Source organism: Antechinus flavipes, chromosome 1 (genome assembly GCF_016432865.1).
Source record: "Antechinus flavipes isolate AdamAnt ecotype Samford, QLD, Australia chromosome 1, AdamAnt_v2, whole genome shotgun sequence".
Classification (NCBI taxonomy): Eukaryota; Metazoa; Chordata; class Mammalia; order Dasyuromorphia; family Dasyuridae; genus Antechinus; species Antechinus flavipes.
The window spans coordinates 664,016,821-664,038,611 of record NC_067398.1 but is presented as its reverse complement, the minus strand read 5'-3'; the positions used below and the strand labels follow the sequence as shown (position 1 = coordinate 664,038,611).

Here is a 21,791-nt window from a genome sequence, read left to right as displayed (position 1 = left end):
ACCTATCAGATTAGCTACACAATGCAGAAAAGATAATGCTGAAAAGAATGTGGAAAAATAGGATCACTAAAGCAATGTTGGTATTGTTGTAAAGTAGTACAATAATTCTGGAGAACAGTTTGAAAGTATGTCCAAAGGGCTACAAAACTGGGCATAAAAATTGAAGTATCTATCTATCTATCTATTTATTTATAGAAGCTCTTTTATGGTGGCAAAGAATTGGAAACTGAAGGTATGCTCATCAGTTGGGGGATGATGAATAAATTGTGTTATATAATTGTGATGCAACAAATGATATGGGGAAATAGTTTTAGAAAAACCTGAGAAGCCTTATATGAACTGATGCAAAGTGAAAAGAACAGAACCACAACACCATGCATAGTAACAACAAAATTGTAAAATCAAATGTGAAAGACTTAGCCACTGATCAATATATACAAGAGTATTCCAAAGGATGTATTAAAAAATATACATATATATTCCAAAGGATGTATTTTTATACACACACACACCTTATGAGGGGGGAAGGGAAGCCAGACTGAAGCATAACTTTTTTTCCATTTTCTTTATATTTCTTGCTTTTTATTTAATTTTTTTTTGCAACATGGCTAATGTAGAAATATATTTTGCATGACTTCATGTGTATAACTGCTTGCTTCTCAATGGGTAAAGTAGGGCAGGAGGGCAGAGAATTTGGAAATAAGACTAAAAGGTAGTTATGTTAAGAATGAATTAGAATGAGGAGAAGCTTAAGGCAAGGAGACCAATTTGGAGTCAAGTGTATACTACTATATACTACAAGTCAGAGGAAATGAATACCTACTCCAAAGTGGTAGCTCCATAAGAGAGAAAGTGTTGTATTTCAGAGAAGCTGTAATGAAAAAATTTATTAATAAGATTTCTTAAGTGATAAGATATATAGCATGAGCAAAATGAGGAGCCAGGGATGATACAGATATAGTGAACCTGGGTAAATGGAAGAATGGTAGCACTCTTAACAATGTGGGTGAGGAATCAACATAAGGGAAAAGATATAATGAAATGTGTTTGGGTCAAATTGAGTTTAGGGCTGCTATGGACCATAAAATTCAAAATAGGGTGTTGTTATAATTGGACTGCAGCTCAGGAGAGAATTCAGGATTGAATTTATAAATCTAGGAAAAGAGGGTAAAGATAATTGAAACAGGGAGCTAATAAAGTCACCAACAGTATGTATTAGATAAGCAGTGCAAACAGACAATGAATTGGGCTCAAGGCTGAACAGCATAAAAGGACTGGACTACTTTTAATAAAATGCAGAATTCATTTAAGATCCCAAATATTCCCCAGAACGAGTTCCTTGAAGGCATTTCTGGCGTAGTATGCTCAGTATCTAGCATAATGTCTAATACAATGCTTAATCAATGTTTATTGATTGAGATATTTCTGTCTTAGAGCATCTGAGAATTTCTTTTTCGTTGTCTAACTCTTAAATTTATCCTTTAGAAACAGAGATACAACTATTTTAACAATAATTTAAGAAAAATGCTTACAGTAGTGAAAAAAAACTGAAGGAAAAACTTCCAGCAAAACCCATAGATTCTACTTATATAAGCAAGTAAGAGAAGTTGTGAAAGAGAAGTAGTCAGAGCACCCAGGATTCAGACCTAGGCCAGCAGCATGAGAATGCTCACCACTTATCATTCAGCCCTAGGCCCAAGACTTGGGGTTTCTCAGAAGTGCCAGTGACTAGTACATAGTACCAGAAACTCCAAACAAAGCCTGAAGTTCAGAAATTTCCAGAGCTGATCAGTCTCAACACTTGGTCCAAGCCAGCAGCTTAGGGCCTGGAACATGAATTCAGTGCCCTAAATCCTTAACACAAAGTCACACAGAGCAGACAGTGGACTCCTCACCCCCACACACAACATACTCACAAAGATCTGGAAAATAGAGATAATTTAATAATCACAGGATTAAATGAAAACCATAAATCCCCAAACAGCCTAGATATTCTATTTCAAAAGCTCATGAAAGACTGCCAGATCTCTTAGAACCACAAAAAAATAGTGAAAACAGAAAGTTACTTCTTGAAACCCCAAAATGAAGACTTCTAGCAATGTCATAGCTAAAAGCCAAATCTTCAAGGGTAAAGAAAAAATACATAGCAGCTACCATTACAAAGAACTGGGTAACATGGAATACAATATTCTAAAAGTCAAAAGATAAATTTAGACTTAAAACCAATTATAATTTACCCAGCAAAACTATGATCCTACATGACATGCATGCACTCATACATAAATAAAGAAATACATGAGCAAATAAATAAGTAGCTAGAGAAAAGATCAGAACTAAGTGGAAACTATGAAATACAAACACAGGAATCAACAGCAGTGTAAAAAGTAGATATAAGAAAATAATCAGAAAAGAACTTATAAGTGTATCTACATTCTAATTAGAATTATTTATTATCATTATAAATATATGTATATATATAAATTATATATTAATTATGCAGGATAAGGAGTAGAAGTGGGGAAATAATTCAAACAATGTTAGCAGAGGGCATAGAAGTAGTAGTCAAGTTAGTGGGAGGGCTTGAGATATTTTGTTGAATTTTTATTATAAGGAGAAAAGATGCTTTTAATCATAAAGAGATAGGAACAATAGGGAGAAAAGATGATGATACTTTAGGGAAGAATGGACAAAGGATGGACTTATCCCACATAATTAGGTAGGACATGTAGAAGAAGGGGGAAACATCACTTGAATCTCACTTTGAACTGATGCAGAATGAGATAAGCAGAACCAGGAGAACAACTTAGATTCTAACAACTTTACTCTAAAAATGAACCGTTTTGAACGACTTAACAATTCTAATTCCAGAATATCAACTGACTGCAGAAGAATGGTTTAAAATATTGCCTACCTCCTGATAGAAGGATGATGGTGATGGAAAAGACATATAGAATGAGACCCATTTATGGACCAGGTCAATGTAGAAATGCTCTAATTATATGTTTTCCTTTTTGAAGGTAAAAGGAAATTTTGTGATGTAGAGAGTCAAATGTTTGTAAATTAAAAGTAAATCTCAATCAGAACCTGATTCCAATCAATAGAATAGTAAAGTAGAAATTATTGAAGTGTGAGGAGAAAATGATAAGAATCAATTACTGAAATATGAAGGAGAGAACTTGGGAAAGGTCTTACAGATAGTTTGGAAGGGTAAATTTCAAAGAGTTCAGAAAAAAATAGATTTCCATGTTCTATGAGTGTACAGGAAAAGTTTGCACAAAGACATTATGTTCTCAAGAGCACACATTATAACATACAATTATTTCAACCATAAAAGAAGTTCTCTAGAGATAGATGTGGTTACAAAGGAAACTTATTAACAAGTCAAATTTTAAAATATGTACAGAAGACAAAAATATAATCCCAAAAGCAGTACTGAGAAGACATTGTACTGCTAATCATTGGTAGGCACTCTAAATCTGATTTTTATAACACTATACTCTCCTGGCTCTCCTACATATCTGACCACTTTTTAAAAAGTCTTTATTGCTTCATTGCCCAGCTCAAACCCTCCTCAAACCCTTTATATGTACTCTCTCCCCTGCTATCTCATAAACTGATATGGGTTTCAATTCTGCTAAAGGATTCTAAAATCAATCAATCTAGTTAGCTAGCTAGCACCTGTACCTCTGCATCATCAACTGCCTGCTCGATCTTTCCATCAGGATATACCAACATGTTCCAATTGTAACTCATCATATCTTTTCCCCCAAAACAGTCCCACTGCAAAACTTTCTTATTCTGATGAGTTCATTATAGCATCTTCCTATTCACAAACTAAAGGCCGTGAATGCTTTCCTCCAGTCAAATATACATATCTAATCAGTCATTTTTGCTGATTCTACCTCCACACTATCTCTCATGACTATTTCCTTTTCTTTATTCCCATGCCCACTATCCTACTTCAAGCTCTGATCACAATCTCTTGTTTTAACTAATCAAACTCTCATTAGTGTTGGCTATTTTCAATTCATCATTCACAGGCATCAAAAAGAGCTTAATTCAAAGAAACAAAGATATTATTCTTCTATTTGATAGTTCCTTATTGCCCCTGGAATAAAATTTAAAATCAATCTAGAATTTAAAGTCTTCCATTTTCAAATACCTATCTTCTATTTCAGATTTATTTTCACAAAATACACATTCCTACCAAACTGTGAACTCTACCATTAAAGAAACTGTTCCCAAGCACAGAAGGTGCTCCCTTTTCATTTCTATCTTTTAATCAATACCTTCAAGAGTCAACTCCAGATATCACTTCTTCCATTGGACTTCCTTAATTTACCAGTTGATAAATTCACCAGTTCAGATTACCATGTTAGTTGATAAATATTTATTAAATAAAGTACTTATTAATGTGCCAAGCACTGTGTTAAGGTAGCTATACAAGGGATTTAAAAAAAAAAAAAAAAAAAGAAGAAGCAAAAAACCAAAAACATCCCTGTTATAACAAATTAACATATAGGTATAAACAAACTATTTAGGGAAAATAGGAGATAATTGAGAGGGAAGTCACTAGCATTAGAAGAAGTAAAGTCTTACTATACATCGGATTATAGCTAAGACTTGAAGGGAACCAAAGAATTTAGAAGGTAAAGATAAGTAAGAAGAACATTCCAAGAATGGGGGACAACTAGAGAAGATGCCCAGAGTCAAAAGATGGAGTATCTTGTGCAAGGAACAGCAAGGAGGCCAGTGCCAATGGATCAAAAAGTCTTTGGTAAAGGACAAGGTGTAAAATATGGAAAGGAAGGGAAGATGGCGGGACTAGAGCTTCAAATACTAAACAAACAATATTATATTTGATCATGCAGGTAATAAGAGTTTATTGAGCAGGGCAAATGGGAAGGGGGGAATTAGTGGTTGACAATGGTGTAGATACTTTAGGGAAATTATTTTGGTGGCTATATGGAGGATTAATTGGAGTGGAGAGAAACTTGCTAAAATATAGTTCAGGGATTGAGATGCCACAAAGATGAAATTGATAAGCCCTGGCAATAGATTTAATATGTAGAATAAGATAAGGCAAGAAATTAAGGGTGATGCACAGAACAACCAGGAAGGGGATAGTAAAATAATCTCTTTCTTTTTACATATTTTACCCAAAGTGCTTAATACAGTGCCTGACACATTATTTAACATTTTTATTGGTTGACTATTCTACTGATCTTTTTCCAGTACTTTCAAATAATTTTGATTATTACTTTAAAATAATAGTTTTAAGGCAGAGGTCTAAAATTTCATTCTCCTTTTATTACTACTTTTATTCACTATTTTCCTTGGTATTCTTAAATTTTTTGTTCTTTAAAAAAAAATTGCAATTTTTTTTTCTGACTTTATAAAGTATCCATTAGAATAATGCTAAACTTATAAATTATTTGGGTGATAATGCTGTTTTTTCTTAAGTATTTTTCAAATAACACTTCTTTTTTCTTAAATTCTGAAAGAGTAGTGTTCCTCAAACCCTTTCCACATTCTTTACCAGCCAGGAGACCAAATTACGTTTTATATACATATAGCTATTACTTAACTTTCAAGAGAGGAAAAACTTGGCAAAAATCTCTCCAAGTTATTTAAATATTACCCTCTCCATCACATGTTAAAAATGACTTTTACCCATGTCTTTTGTTTTTATATTACATTTGTAGGACATGAGAGGGAAAACCCTGTATAGATTATCTCTAACAAGGGTCTGCTATTCAAGATATATAGGCAAATAAAAGAAATAAGACCAAAGGCACTCAGTATTAATAGATAAGGGGTCAAAATACACGAACAATTCACAAATAATAATAAAAAACCATTAAGAGAAGCAAAAGTCAAAAGAGCTTGAAGGTTTCAAGTGAAAACTAGAAAACTGGCAAAGACTAAAAAGTGAGGAAAGAGAAGGAATTAGCAAATGTGAGAAGAGTTATGAAAAGGGCAAACATACTGTTCTGTTGGTGGAGTTGTGGATTGATCCAACTATTCTCGAAAAATTACTTGAAGAAAGTTAAACAGCCAAATCTTTGAACTCAAGGGATTCCACTGCTAGGCACATACTCAAAAGAAATGCCCCATATGTATCAAAATACTTACAGCAACATTTATTTTTTGTAATAGCAAATAAGAGAATGAAGTAAAATAAGTTAGTAAGCATAAAGTAATAGCAGTGATAAGGAAATGGCTAAACAAGTTGTGGTATACGAATGTAACAAGATATTTCTATGTTTAGGAAACAAAAAATGTGATGAATATAGAGAAACATGAGAAGATTTATATTAACTGATGCAAAGCAGAACAAGAAGAACAAGAAAAATAATATACACAATGACTACAAAAAGGTAAATGAAAAAAATAAAACAAATGAATCTGAATGCTATAAAATTAAAATGATTATGCCTGGATCCAAAGGAGAGATATGATAAAGTAAATTCCACACAACTATGTGGAGGTATGAAACAGAATATAATTTCAGAAATTTTTTCAAAGTAATTTAGATTTGCTAAACTGTTTTCTTCCTTTTCATCATTATAAAGGATAACTCCTTAGAAAAAAGATGTTTAAAAAAAAAAAGAGGACAATAAAAATGAGCTTGTCATTAATTAATCATAGCAAGGTAAAAAGCTTTAGGAAGTACTAGACCTTGTTAGCTCAGCTCTTAAGATTCCAAATTTCAGTGGGCACACTTTGACCAACTTGCTACTTACCTTTTTGAGGTACTCATATCCACTGGCTCATCATCTGTTTGTACTTCCACCTTAATAGTTGCCTTAACTTCACCTCCTTTTAGTAATCCTTGGACTTTGGCTGCTCCAGGCTCAGACTTCATTTTCACATCACCTTCACTCTTGTGGTCTGATCCCAGTAATCCTTTCTCCATCTTTATTTTTTTACTATCCACATCATTTAGGGTTGTTTCACGTTCAAGTGCTCGTTTTTGACTCCGTGTTCTGCATGCTTCCTCGGTCATTCTGAAGCTCTGGTAAAGGAAGACAGGGAAGAGGAGAGGAAAAAAAGGCAAGTTTTGACATTTTCTGAAATAAAATTTGTATTTTATTTATTTTGCTTTTTTAAAGTTCCTTTTTGACTACTTTCTCCATCTATAATGATAACAAGGATTTTTATAGGTAAACAAGGAACCTCTAAAGGCACATCATAAAGTTCCCTCACTTTTTTCTTCAAAAAAAGTCTTTGTTCTAAACTTCGTCCATAGCTCCTATTCATCAGGCCATAATTTCTTAAAGTTTAGTTTTTCCTAATTAGGAAAACAGCAGCCAATTAAATAGCATACAACCCCGCTTCCTACCCCTATAATTTAAAAGAGGACAATTGTGAATTAAAATAATAGCCAAATATGATGTTCGCTCAAAGGGAGAAAAAAAATGGCATGTCAAGCCAAAAATAAAACATGTTTCATTGGGTTTCTTTTCCCCATTCTATCTTCTAAAATTTGTAATAAGTCTCATCCACTTTCCCAATGTCAGCCCTGAACCTCCACTGTAGCTTTACTAATACAATACTGACCATCACTAAGGCAAAGCAAAAATGATAAGCAATAATAAGTATGGGAATACAACTATAAACCACCCTAATGCACAATAGAAACCTTCAAAGATGAAAAATGAAAGTTGGCTGCTTACCAAAAAGAAAAGAGCTTCTCTCTGAATTCCAATCTCAAAGTCAAATAAAGTACAAGAAATCTAAACCTGAATTTCTCTACAATTTCTGCCTGTGGGGTCTATAGCACCTGCATTTGCTTTCAGTTATCAGGAATATTAAGTAAAGGGAAAAGAACTAACTTGTTTTGCAAGAAAAGAGCTCTTTCTAAATTTCTGTCCAAACTACTCCACAAGAACTTAAATTACTGTCATCGTGATAATATTATACTTTCTACTCCCTTTTAATGCATAAGGCCCGTTTGCCCACTCGGGCATAGGAAATGCTCAATTCCTCTGGGATCATATTTAACTCCTGCAATTCCAGAGTCATTGAAACTTTTAGGCTGGATGGGGTTGGGCATTTTACTCTATTACTTTCCTGTACCTGCATCACACACATATCTAGATGAAAAAAGCTGAGTCAGTTTTTGATCCCATGACATCACTGGGCTCCACATGACCCTTCCCAGGATTCAGTCTGAGAGACAAAGCACTTTCCAGAAAACCAGTCTGAACCGGTTCCAGACAACAAGCTGAAGTGTTGTTAACCCTCACAGAGACACAGCAACAGCAGCAGCAGCAGCAGCAGCAATATATGTCTGCAAGACTGCTGTTGGCATTCCAAAACACAAGTCTGGCAGAGTAGCATCACTGCTCTTAAAGGGGTAGTTGTCTAAAAATTCTAAAGGAAGACTAACTATTTTGGCTGTTTGGACTTTTCTGTGGCAAAATGAGCTCATCATTTGTTTTTAAATTTTTAGAACAAATTTTTAAGAAAGCACAAGATATAGAGAATTAAAGACTGAGTCTTTTAAAAGTAGAACTACAAAACTTATCAGTCATCTGGACAACTAGAAGAAAAGGAATATTTTGAGAGGAAAACACTCTCTGTGCCATTAGTTGAGTAATCCAAAACCCAGAAGGCCATAATTTCTTAAAGTTTAGTTTTTCCTAATTAGGAAAACAGCAGCCAATTAAATAGCATACAACCCCGCTTCCTACCCCTATAATTTAAAAGAGGACAATTGTGAATTAAAATAATAGCCAAATATGATGTTCGCTCAAAGGGAGAAAAAAAATGGCATGTCAAGCCAAAAATAAAACATGTTTCATTGGGTTTCTTTTCCCCATTCTATCTTCTAAAATTTGTAATAAGTCTCATCCACTTTCCCAATGTCAGCCCTGAACCTCCACTGTAGCTTTACTAATACAATACTGACCATCACTAAGGCAAAGCAAAAATGATAAGCAATAATAAGTATGGGAATACAACTATAAACCACCCTAATGCACAATAGAAACCTTCAAAGATGAAAAATGAAAGTTGGCTGCTTACCAAAAAGAAAAGAGCTTCTCTCTGAATTCCAATCTCAAAGTCAAATAAAGTACAAGAAATCTAAACCTGAATTTCTCTACAATTTCTGCCTGTGGGGTCTATAGCACCTGCATTTGCTTTCAGTTATCAGGAATATTAAGTAAAGGGAAAAGAACTAACTTGTTTTGCAAGAAAAGAGCTCTTTCTAAATTTCTGTCCAAACTACTCCACAAGAACTTAAATTACTGTCATCGTGATAATATTATACTTTCTACTCCCTTTTAATGCATAAGGCCCGTTTGCCCACTCGGGCATAGGAAATGCTCAATTCCTCTGGGATCATATTTAACTCCTGCAATTCCAGAGTCATTGAAACTTTTAGGCTGGATGGGGTTGGGCATTTTACTCTATTACTTTCCTGTACCTGCATCACACACATATCTAGATGAAAAAAGCTGAGTCAGTTTTTGATCCCATGACATCACTGGGCTCCACATGACCCTTCCCAGGATTCAGTCTGAGAGACAAAGCACTTTCCAGAAAACCAGTCTGAACCGGTTCCAGACAACAAGCTGAAGTGTTGTTAACCCTCACAGAGACACAGCAACAGCAGCAGCAGCAGCAATGTATGTCTGCAAGACTGCTGTTGGCATTCCAAAACACAAGTCTGGCAGAGTAGCATCACTGCTCTTAAAGGGGTAGTTGTCTAAAAATTCTAAAGGAAGACTAACTATTTTGGCTGTTTGGACTTTTCTGTGGCAAAATGAGCTCATCATTTGTTTTTAAATTTTTAGAACAAATTTTTAAGAAAGCACAAGATATAGAGAATTAAAGACTGAGTCTTTTAAAAGTAGAACTACAAAACTTATCAGTCATCTGGACAACTAGAAGAAAAGGAATATTTTGAGAGGAAAACACTCTCTGTGCCATTAGTTGAGTAATCCAAAACCCAGAAGGCCATAATTTCTTAAAAGTTTAGTTTTTCCTAATTAGGAAAACTGCAGCCAATTAAACAGCATGCAACCTCGCTTCCCACCTCTATAATATAAAAGGGGACAATTGTGAATTAAAATAAAAGCCAAATATGATGTTCGCTCAAAGGGAGGAAAAAAAAAGGCATGTCAAGCCAAAAATAAAACATGTTCCATTGGGTTTCTTTTCCCCATTCCATCTTCTAAAATTTGTAATAAGTCTCATCCACTTTCCCAATGACAGCCCTGAACCTCCACTGTAGCTTTACTAATACAATACTGACCCCATCATCTTTCTTAATAGTGGTACTTCTATCCAAGAGCTATATGATTACATGACCATATAAATGACCATAAAGCCATTAACTTAAACTGGTTTATTTCTGAATCCCACTTACAGAATTAGTTTGTCCATCCTGCTCATTTTACAAATCAAAAAACAAAAGCCCTGAAAAACTGAACTTTGTCTATATTTGTTTCACTTTGCTGCTCTGTAAAATAGGGAAAGGTAGGGAACAACAAATCACTCAATAGACTCTTAAAGAGACATTTTTTTCCTACCTCTAAATCAAGTATTCTATGATTTTATACAAAATTAAACAGCTAGTATTAAAAAAAAAAAAGTCAAATAGCAGGTTTTTCAAATTTAGGTCATCAGACTTGCCCCTCCTCCCCCAAGTAAGTGCTTTTTCCATACTGTCAAGAAATGACATACTGATTATATGAACTTTGGGGACCTAACATTAATAAAGCAATACAAAATATAACCTCATTTTACAAGGAACTAAATAAGATTCTACTTTTGGAACTGGTTATAACATCAATTATTCAGTTAACCATATACTTCACTTAAACAGTTGACCCTAAAGAGAATCACAAAGACAATTTTTGTATGTGAGAGATAAGGTTGTTAAAAAAGTATGGGAGAGCTGTCTATTTTCCTTCAATTATCATCAGTGACTACATGAACATACTTTATATCATTTGAAAAAGTACACTGATAGTTCTGAAGTTTTCTTTTATATTATTGTGGCATGATTATTATAGTGACTAGGTCTTATTACTTCAGAAAACTAATGATGAAATACTTCTCAATAAAGGCAAAAGATTTTTGGCATCAAATGAGCCTGATAAATTTGCTCACGTGTACTGTGTTATATTAAATAAGGTTCTATCATTGAGGGCCAGTCAATGGAAGATTTCTACAATATTTTTTAAAAGTGGCATTAACAGAATCTTTATAAAAAATAATCAACTCAAGCTGAAAATGCAACTTATTGTATCATTCAAACTTCAAAAGAAGTTGTTTTTTTTTTTTTTAATTAAAAAGCTACAAAATAATATCACTAGAAGAAACTTCGGAGATCATCTAGTCTAGGTTAATTTGGACACAAAATACATTGGGGCTTTAAATATATAAATCAAATTCATAAAGATTTGGAAATCAGTATAAAGAATACTTCTGAGATAAAATAGGTTTTGTGAAAATGATACAAAATTGAGAAATCAAGTCAATTTCCAAGCTAAAAAAGTACAGCTTGAAGTATAATTTTAAATACATACTGAGGGGGAAATATCACTAGAACTGAAATTTTCACAAAAATTCACATATACATTGGGGTTCTAATGGATATGGAAATTAATGAATATAATTTGAATAACAACTTAGACCCCTACATTCTACCTATGAAAAAAGTGATGCCCAGAGCTTAATTATCATGCTATCCTCAAAAAGTAGCATATTACAGTGACGACATCATGGGAAGAAGCCAGGAAATCTGGATTCAAGTCTTGCCTCAGTGATTAATTAGAAATGTGATCTCTGTCCCTTTGGGCCTCAGTTTCCTCCTGGATAAAGCAAGGTCTCTGAACTAGGAATGCTGAACTAAAGTCCCTTTAATTTCTGAAATTATAAGATTGTAATTTCTCCAACACAACAAAATTAATTGGCATCAAAGTCCAGGCAAAAATGCAAGTTTCCTGGTTCTTGGAGTTAGGTTGCTTACATTAGCAATGGTGGCTTAATCAAAATAATAGTGTTGGTTCTAATAAATCAGGCATTTTGGACAACTCTAGCTCTTTCCACAGGTTCCTTCATTTATCAGCTGTATTGTTGTTTCTCTCACTTCTCTTCCCAAATTTCAGTTTTAGCTTTCAAAAGTACTACTGTTAATCTGGGATTAATCATCCATAGCAACCATGTCAATATCATAAATAGTTTTTCAGATATGTGTTTCTCTACCTCTCGCAAATACTCTTTCAGGTTTATAAAAGTGCTAAAAAAAAAAAAGTCAGAATTACTTTCTTATACTAAGAACCCTTGAATCTGTCCCTTTAGGATTAATTAACCTAAAATTGTTTTCAATGAACCCACCAATCAATCAACCAAAAAATAATAAGTGACAAGCATTACATCATTTACTTTTTTATTCATAGATTAAAATAAAGTGACCCTTACACTCAAAAGAATTTTGCATTCTATCAGAAAAGACAATGTAAACTTATCAATTACATATATTTATTTTTATATACTTAACAAGGTAACTGGGGGGAAAAGCAGACACTATCAGCTATAGAGATAAGAAAAGGTTTTAACATAGTTCTTGTACTGAATCTAGAAGGATGCTATAGAGCCTAAGAGGCAAAATTTAAAAAGGGTATTCCAAGGCAAGTGGGAGAGCTAGGGCAAAAGTGTATCAAATATAAAGCACTTAAAATGTGATATACTGTACTAAACTCTGAAAATATAAGGAAAAAGTAAAAAAAAGAAAAGAAAAGAAAAGAAAAGTCTTTGCCCTAAAGAACCTTAACTTCTAATGGAAAAGAATATATATAAAACAGATTTAAAATAAAGAGTAAAGAGAAGATAAACTTATAGGTAAAGTGCTATCTCACATAAGAGAAGACTAGTTTGAATAGATCATGGAGAGAATGAAATAGAGAAATAACGTTTAAAAAGTAGTCCAGGCTGTGAAGGCCTTTAAATGTTAAAACAAGAATTTATTTTTGACCCTACAAGTAATAGGAAGTCACTAGAATACACTGAGGAGACATGCCATGGCTTAAGAGTACATTAGAAAAATCATTTTAGGCAGCTGTGTGGAAGATGGATTAGAGTAAAAGTGTAACTAGAGGCAACAGGGTCATTTAAGAGCCCAAGCAAGAGATGATAAGGTCCTGAATCAGGATAGTGGCTTTCTGAGTAGAGAAAAAAGGATTTACAGGAAAAATGCTGTGGAAATAGAAACCACAAAATTTGGGAAATGACTTCATATACAAAGAGGGAGTGATAAGTAGTAGAATGATATTTTGTTTCTTTTTTTTTTATTATTATAACTTTTTATTGACAGAACATATACATGGGTAATTTTTTACATTATCCCTTGCACTTACTTCTGTTCCGACTTTTCTCTTCCCTCCCTTCACCCCCCCCCCCCTTTCCCTTGATGGCAGGCAGTCTTATACATGTTAAATATGTTATAGTATATCCTAGATATAATATATGTGTGCAGAACCGTACAGTTCTCTTGTTGCACAAGAAGAATTGGATTCAGAAGGTAAAAATAACCTGGGAAGAAAAAAAATGCACAGTTTCACATTCATTTCCCAGTGTTATTTCTCTGGGTGTAGCTGATTCTGTCCATCACTGATCAATTGGAACTGAGTTAGATCTTCTCTTTGTAGAAGATATCCACTTCCATCAGAATACATCCTCATACAGTATTGTTGTTGAAGTATATAATGATCTCCTGGTTCTGCTTATTTCACTCAGCATCAGTTCATTTAAGTCTTTCCAAGCCTCTCTGTATTCATCCTTCTGGTTATTTCTTACAGAACAATAATATTCCATAACATTCATCTACCACAATTTACCCAACCATTCTCCAAATGATGGACATCCATTCATTTTCCAGTTTCTACAAACAGGGCTGCCACAAACATTTTGGCATATACAGGTCCCTTTCCCTTCTTTAGTATCTCTTTGGGATATAAGCCTAGTAATAGCACTGCTGGATCAAAGGGTACGCACAGTTTGTTAACTTTTTGGGCATAATTCCAGATTGTTCTCCAGAATGGTTGGATTCTGATATTTTGTTTCTTCTAAAACTTTCAATGGTTCCCTACTACCAAGCCAAATTGTCATTCAAAGTCTTCCATAATCTAATACTAGCCATCTTATCTTCCTCTAAAAGAAGTCTCCCTCTTAATTCTAGTGCCTTTGCTCCTATGATTATTTCCAATTTATTCTGTATAAATTTGTTCATCCAATGTTATTTGCATGTTTTCTCCTCCATTAGATTTATCTCTAGAATAGGTGTTGCTTTTGACCTTTTCTTTGTAATCCCCCAGCACTTAGCACAGGGCTTGACACGGTAGGCATAGAAGGACTCTACTCCAAAATATACCTTCCTATCTCATTTACAATGTTCTAAACCTATCATCATTGCTCACAGCTCTCAATCTCTGGTCATGCTGAGATGGCAGCTATAATGCTTATCATGTTCTATGAACTCTTCAAAGAACAGCTCAAGTTCCAACTTTCTCCCATGAAAAACCAGTTCAACAAGTATTTATTAACTGCCAACTATGTGGAAAGCACTGTGCCCCAAAGATACAAAAATCATCCAAAGGGACTTTACCTTACCCTATTTCAAATTCTTTTTAATAACTTTTTTCTTCTTTAAAATGGAGAAATGATCATATGCAATTCTAAGATTCTGTTTCTAACAGCCAACAAAACTATTAATATACTTAGACAATGTCCCAGTCCTGAAGATTATAGTGCTCATCCTTTTCTCATCATTAAAAAAAAAAAAAAAAAAAAAGCTATACATATTCTTTGCCTGTTTTCATATCTGCTTCCCTCACTGTCTTCAAAACCCTCTATGACCTGGCTTTCTAAATTGTCATTCAACTGAAACTCCTTCTAAAGTTATAAGTAATTTCTTAACTGCCATATCTGACTGCCTTTTCTCAGTTTTCAATTTTCTTGACCTTTGGAAGCATTTTTAACTATTGGTCAACTTCTAGATAATGTCTTGTGAGTTTTGGTGATAAGGATCTCTCTTGGCTTTCTTCCTATTATAAGACCACTGTTCAATTTCAGAGAAACCTGGGAAGACCTCTATGAGTGATCAGCTCTAAGAAGAAAATTTATACAACAACCACATAAGAAAAAGTAATCTTGAAAGGCTTGAGAATGCTGATGAATGTACAATGACCAATCATGATTCCAGAAGACTGATGAAGAAGCCTGCTACTTATCTTATGCCAAAATTGATGAACTCAAGATGCACAATGAGATATGTTTCTGGAAACAGCCACAGTAGGAATTTATTTTCTCTATGCATATTTATTAAAATATATATTTTTTTAGTTTTCATTTTTGTCTGTTTTTATCTTTTTTCAGAATGGGTAGAAATTTGGGAAGGTGAATGAAAGAAAGAAAAATAAAAGGAAAAAAAGAGAAGAAGAAGAGGAGAAAAAAGAAAATGCAAGAATAAAAAAAAGGGGGGAGGTCACTTAATAATGCATTGTTGGTAGAACTGTGAACTGATCCAATCATTCTGGGGAGAAATTTGGAACCATGACCAAAATCTATAAAACTGCATATACTTTGATCTAGCAGTGCCACTAATGGGTCTATATGCCAGACATTTTTTTTAAAAGCCCCTCATCCCTGGATCATTGTACTAATCTACTAGTTAGTATTCCTGACTCAAGTGTTTACTCACTCCATCTATCCTCCACTCAGCTACTAAAGTGATTTTCCTAAATCACAAATCTGTTATCCCTCTCCTTAATAATAAATTTCAGTGGCTTCCTATTACTTCTAGGATTAAAATTTTAAAACTTTATTTTGGCATTTAAAGCCCTTGAATACCTGGCCTCTTTCTATCTTTCCAGTATTCTTATCTCCCTGCATGTGCTCTAAGACCCAAAAATATTGGCTTTCTTGGTGGTCTTTCCACAAGGATAAATTTCCAAATTTCATGTCTTTTCACAGGCTCTTTTTTCAGAATTCCTACTTCTGGCTCTTTACGCTACTCATATCCCAGTCATAAAAATGACTACTCTTTGAGATTACCTTCCATTTACACTGCATATATCATAGCTGTTTACATGTCTCCCAAATAAGAATGTAAACTCTAGAGAGTAAGAATGTATTTTTACCTTTCTCTATAGCTCCAGCATTTGGCACAATAATACTGAAAAAAATGAAGGCATTTGAAGAGAAACTGTAAGATTCTTTGCTAATGTGTCATTTTTATATGTAAGGCTTCTTTTCAGAACTGTGACTTCATGTATATATTCTATTTTGTATGTCTTACTTTTGCTTAACTAAACTGTAGGTCAAATTAAAGTCACGATCTTATTATTTTCTTAATTGTGTCTCTGTGCACCCCTAACCAGAATCTAACTTGATGTTGGACAAATAGCAATGACATAATAATACACATTTACATAGCAATTTCTTCACAATAACTATGTTCAATTATCTTGATTCTCATTTTTCAAATTAGGAAACTGATAACAAAAGAACAAAAAATTTATTTCCCAAAGGTCACAAAGCTAGTAAGTCATTGGGTTGGTACTTAAAAGTGTTTCTGTCACTACACCATCATTAAATAAAGACTTTCTATTTCAGTTTCTATTTTAGTTATCTGAGCTGATTTTTCTTTCCAGTTTCTTTAGCAAAGTTGAAAGAAGTAAGCCCTAAAGATATTGCCAAGAGAGTTTATTATGAAGCAGAAGGAACTAGAACTTTGCCAATTCAAGTAGAACAGAATGGAACTAGCCCCTCTTGACTGCCCCCAGATAAATCATTCTCTAGTACAACCTACACACAGCCATTCTCCTCTATACACCAAGATTATAAATATTTGCCCAAATCAGTGTTCACTTTGGGTGTGAGAAAAAGAGAGATGATGACCTCTGCAGGTACAAAGCTGCTTACAGCCCAGCCATACTACACAACTTGATAAAGTACAGGGAGCACCAGAGTCCCTTTGGGACTGTTTCTACCTCCCCCACTGGTTCAAGATCATTCAAGGTCACTACTGTGTTAAACTCCCTTCCATGGTAATGTATTCATAACCCAATGTTTAAATTTTCCATTGGTGGTTGTCTTTTTTTCTCCCCTATAAGCAGTACAACTGTTATAACCCCAATGAAATGCATCTAAAAGCAGGCCGAAGAGTAATCACACATACCTTATGTCTACTACAAAGCTAGTATTTAGCATCTATGGTGACCACTGGCATTAATCCAGAGAAATTTGAAAAAGTCAAATCCTTAAAGGAAAAGGGCTGTTTAGGAAATGAAATATGAAAAAAAAAATTCCTGTGAAAAAGTGTGGTATTATTAATATTATAGTAGAAATATCCCCCTACCCCCAAAGAACTTAGGTTCCTAGCACATACACAGATCAATGCAATAATAATAGATTCTTCAGGATTGAAACATAAGAATTAAATAGATGTATAATTGGTTAATATATATAAATAGAAAATATATTTCCATCAAGCTGAGGCTTAATTTTTAAAAATATTATTAAATTGTGCTTTTCAAATCTATAAAATATTTTACAAATGTTTTCTTCTTTGAATTTCAACCTCTATGGACGGTAATATAAATATTACTATTCTAATTTAAGAGATGAAGGAATTGGAATTCAGAAAGGTTAAGTAATGTGCCTTGGTCACAAAACTAGTAAATTCTAGAAGGATGCTTTGAACCCAGGTTTTTCCAACTCTAAGTCTAATACTGAATTCTTATGCAACACAACTATTAAAATAAAGAAAGGCAAAGAATAACAAATAACAGGTTGGTTATTGGTCCACAGAACAAAGCAATTCAACACCCAGGACACTTTACTGGATGTCTTCTAGCTCCTGAATTCATGTCCAGACTAGGCTTATAACTCTAACCTTCTATGACTCTACCACTAAATGAGAAATCTAGGACAAAGCATTTTCACTCATCTGTAAAATGACTAGAGGGAGGATATGGTACTACTCTGGAGAAACTTCTGTGCCCTACTACCCTCACTCCAGACCTGTTTTCTCTTGACTGGAACTCCATTACCAGATTGCCAATTTAGGAATTTAGGAAGCTGCTTCCATTCCTGTTCAATTAACTTTGGACTCTGTTTCTTCAATAGGAGCCTTGTCTCTTAAGAGGATGTCTGTTGTTTCACTTGCTCCGTTTCTTTGCAGTTTCACTTTATCATGTTCACTCTTATGATCCCTATAGATCCTACTCTAGTCATATCATATTGCTCCTTATTCATTTCTGAACACCATCATTTTAGAAGGACAGTAAAAGGCTACATTATGCCCAGATTCAAAAAACAACCCACCATCAGAAGGAACTGGTAATATTTGGCCTCCAGAAGACTTAGGGGAACATAAAAGTACTTTCAACTATTTCAAATCTCCTATTCTCTCCTAAAGTCTCCCCCCCCCCACTCCCTTCCCCTATCTTCTCAGCCAAGGACTTTAGATAACACAAAAAATTAATATTCTTCATTATGAACTCCTTCTAAACCTCCTTTCATCTCACACCATTTGTATATTTTCCCCTACTATTTCATTTTTTCACTTGGGTTTCAGAGGAAGAGGTAGTAGAGATCAAGATAAATCACTAAACAGGAACCTATGATTCCCATCTCCTCCCATCTTCTCTAGCAAAGTCCCCCCACTATCATTCCCCTTATGTCTCATACTTTCAATCTCTCCTTATCTTCCTTCCCTGATGCCTACAAAGATGCCCATATTTCTCAAAAAATGTTCACTTGATCCAACCATCCCTACTAACTATATTCCTATATCTACCCTCCTTTTTATGTCTAAAAATTCATTAAGATTCTTATCAATACATTCTATTTTCTAATTCCTATACAATCTGACTTCTGACTTCACCATTCAAGCAAAACTACTCTATCCAAAGTTAGCAATGATCTACGAAATGTCAACTCTAATGTTCATCCTTCTACAACTCTCTGCAGCATGAAACTGCTCATCACATTCTCCTTCTGGATTTTCTTTTGGTTTTTGTAATAATGTTTTCTCTTCTAAATTCTCCTCCAACTTGGTCTCCTTTGCTGATTTTTTCATCCAGCTCAAATTTACTAAACTAATACTGATGGCTGTTCCCCACGCCAAAGCTATCTTCTTTATATATAGTATTCTCATTAGCCCCCATGGATTCAATCATCACCTTTATGTAGATGATCCTCAAATCTAACTATCCTGTCCTGACTTTCTCTTATTAACTCCAAGTCCTGCATAACCAATTGATTTTTTGGACATCTCCAACAAGATGGCCTGAAGGAATCTTAAACTCAACATGCCCCAAACAAAACTCATTAATTCTCTTTCCCTCTCTTTCAACATTTCCTTCCTGTCATATCCCTACTAGTGATGAAAGCATCATAATCATAGTTTTATTCAGGCTCACAATCTTGTTCAACTCTTCTCATGCACTCATTCACTTCATAAATCCCATCTATTACAAGTTTTGTTTCTATCTTCACAATATCTCATGTACTTCTCCTTCTCTCCAGTCAACACAGCAAGAACTATGGTGCTGGCACTCATTACCTCATACTTGTATGATTTCAAGAACTAGTTCTAAATCATCCCCTCACCTCAAAAATTTCTTCCCATTCCAAGTTGTCGTTCTCTTAGCTGCCAAAGTTGAAAAGGTAGTCCTGAATATGTCTCTCCCACACCATATACACTCAATGGTTTCCTATTACAAACAGGATCAACTATAAAGTCCTCTATTTGGCATTTAAAACTCTTCATAATCTAGGCCCCACCCCTTCCTTGCTCTTCTTTTAATATTTATATGTTACATATATATATGTTCTTCATATGTTCTACAATCTTACAGTTTCTCAAAATGACACTCTTTTCTACCAAATCCATTAATTTCACTTGTATTTCATTTGTAGAATATCCTAAATACTTTCCATCCTGACGTCTGCCTCCTGGTTTCCTTCACCACTCAGTTCAATGTTTACCTCTTGCAGAAGGGGATTTCTGCACCCCATGAGAAGTTTTCTTTTTATATTTTTTTTTTCTTTTTAGAGTTGTTTCAATTAGAGTTCAGTCAATTGGCTGACTCTTCATAACCTCATTTGGGGGTTTTGTTTTGACACAGGTACAGGAGTAATTTGCTATTTCCTTCTCCAGCTCATTTTACAGATGAGGAAACTGAGGCAAACAGAATTAAATGCCTTACCAGGGTCACTTGGTTTCTAAGTGTTTGAGGCCAGATTTGAACTCAGGAAAATGAGTCTCTTCCTGAGCATTCCAATCATTTTCACCAACTAGATGCTATCTCTATTTTGTATCTACTTAATTATCTACATGTTGTCTTTCCTATTAGAAAGTTAACTACTTGAAGGTAGAAACTAATTTTTACTTTACTTGTATCCTGAGTACTTACCAGATTACCTAATTACAAAGTAATTACTTACTAAATTTTTGCTGAATGACTATTTGAAGAACAGAAAGGAGAAAAGAGCTGAACTTCATAATAAGACTACTCAACAATGGAATAGGATGCACTGGGAAATAGTGAGATCTTTAAGAAGGTGATAGATGAACATTTCTCATGGAGAGGCTCAGAATTACAAAAGACTTGAAGGAGAAAGGCTTTCCTTTAAAGTTAGGAGATGTAGTAGATGATCTCTACAATCTTTTCCAACTCAGAGAGCAGCATCATTTTCTCTTCCAACTAACCTACAAAATTCATCAAATGCAATAATTAAAAATTTTAACCAATTTAGACATTTTAAAGCTTTTCTAACTAAATATTTCTTATATGCATTTTGGTTCTTGAGTGATGAGGAGAGGAAACTACAGAATACAGAAAAGTGTAAAATACAGAGATATACAGAAGAGAATGAGTATATTATCTATTTCGATTTAAACTGAAATTAAAATGTTTCCACCTCATCAATGACAGAAACAAAATTGTGGAGTTAAACATAATTCCATCAAATCAAAAAATAAAAAGGCCCAATCTTGGATGGAATGCTGGAGTGAGTCTACTTTATATTCCCTGTCTCCTAGGTAGCAAGAAAAAGAGAGATGCTGCCTAGCCAATTCTAGAAACAACTTTTAAGTCCAAACTAAAGTAATGTACTATCCAGTGTTGCTGTTATAAATATCTGTATTTTAAAGTTTTAAAGAAAAAATTTTTAAAATATCCCAAATATAAGCAAAATTATGTATTTTGAACTCTGCTGACAAATTATGACATCTCTTATTAACTGTCCATAAATCTATGTGTATAAAGATATCAAAGTAAAAACAAAATTTAATTTTAAAAAAATGTTTTATTTAATTATGCTTACATTAAATGGAACCCTCCCCCCATGGAATTCCGGGGGGGGGAGAGGGAAGGGGAGACAGAGAATGCAAATAACTGGGAGACATTTTTTAAATCAAAGATACCAAAATAATGACTTAAAAACAAGTACAGAAGTATTTAATAAAGCTTTTACCTTACAAAATGGTCCATTTGTGGTAGCCTTCAAGGCTCTGATTCAGTCATATAAATTGACCAACATATCTGATATGCACTCCCACTTCCCCCAGCTGCCATTGCTTCCCCTCACTTTCAATGTATAAAATTCCTTGGATTAACACAATCCCAGCTCAGGTACCAGCTCCTACACAAAGTCTTTTCTGATACCTCCTATTTCTCTCTGTCTCTGTCTCTCCCTTATATTTGATATATGTTTACTTTATAAGTTTGTATAAGCTTACCAAAAAACCTACCTTAAGAACA

The 21,791-nt window shown here is 34.1% G+C and overlaps 1 protein-coding gene across 1 annotated transcript in view; it reads right to left on the bottom strand.

Moving 5' to 3' along the window:
- GATAD2A (GATA zinc finger domain containing 2A) overlaps positions 1–21,791 on the bottom strand; it is a 199,704-nt gene that overhangs the window by 80,904 nt on the left and 97,009 nt on the right. The window contains exon 3 of the mRNA XM_051971999.1: positions 6,747–7,018. Within this exon, the coding sequence (XP_051827959.1) occupies positions 6,747–7,009 (263 nt within the window). The 5' untranslated portion in view covers positions 7,010–7,018. The remainder of the gene's footprint in view (positions 1–6,746; positions 7,019–21,791) is intronic.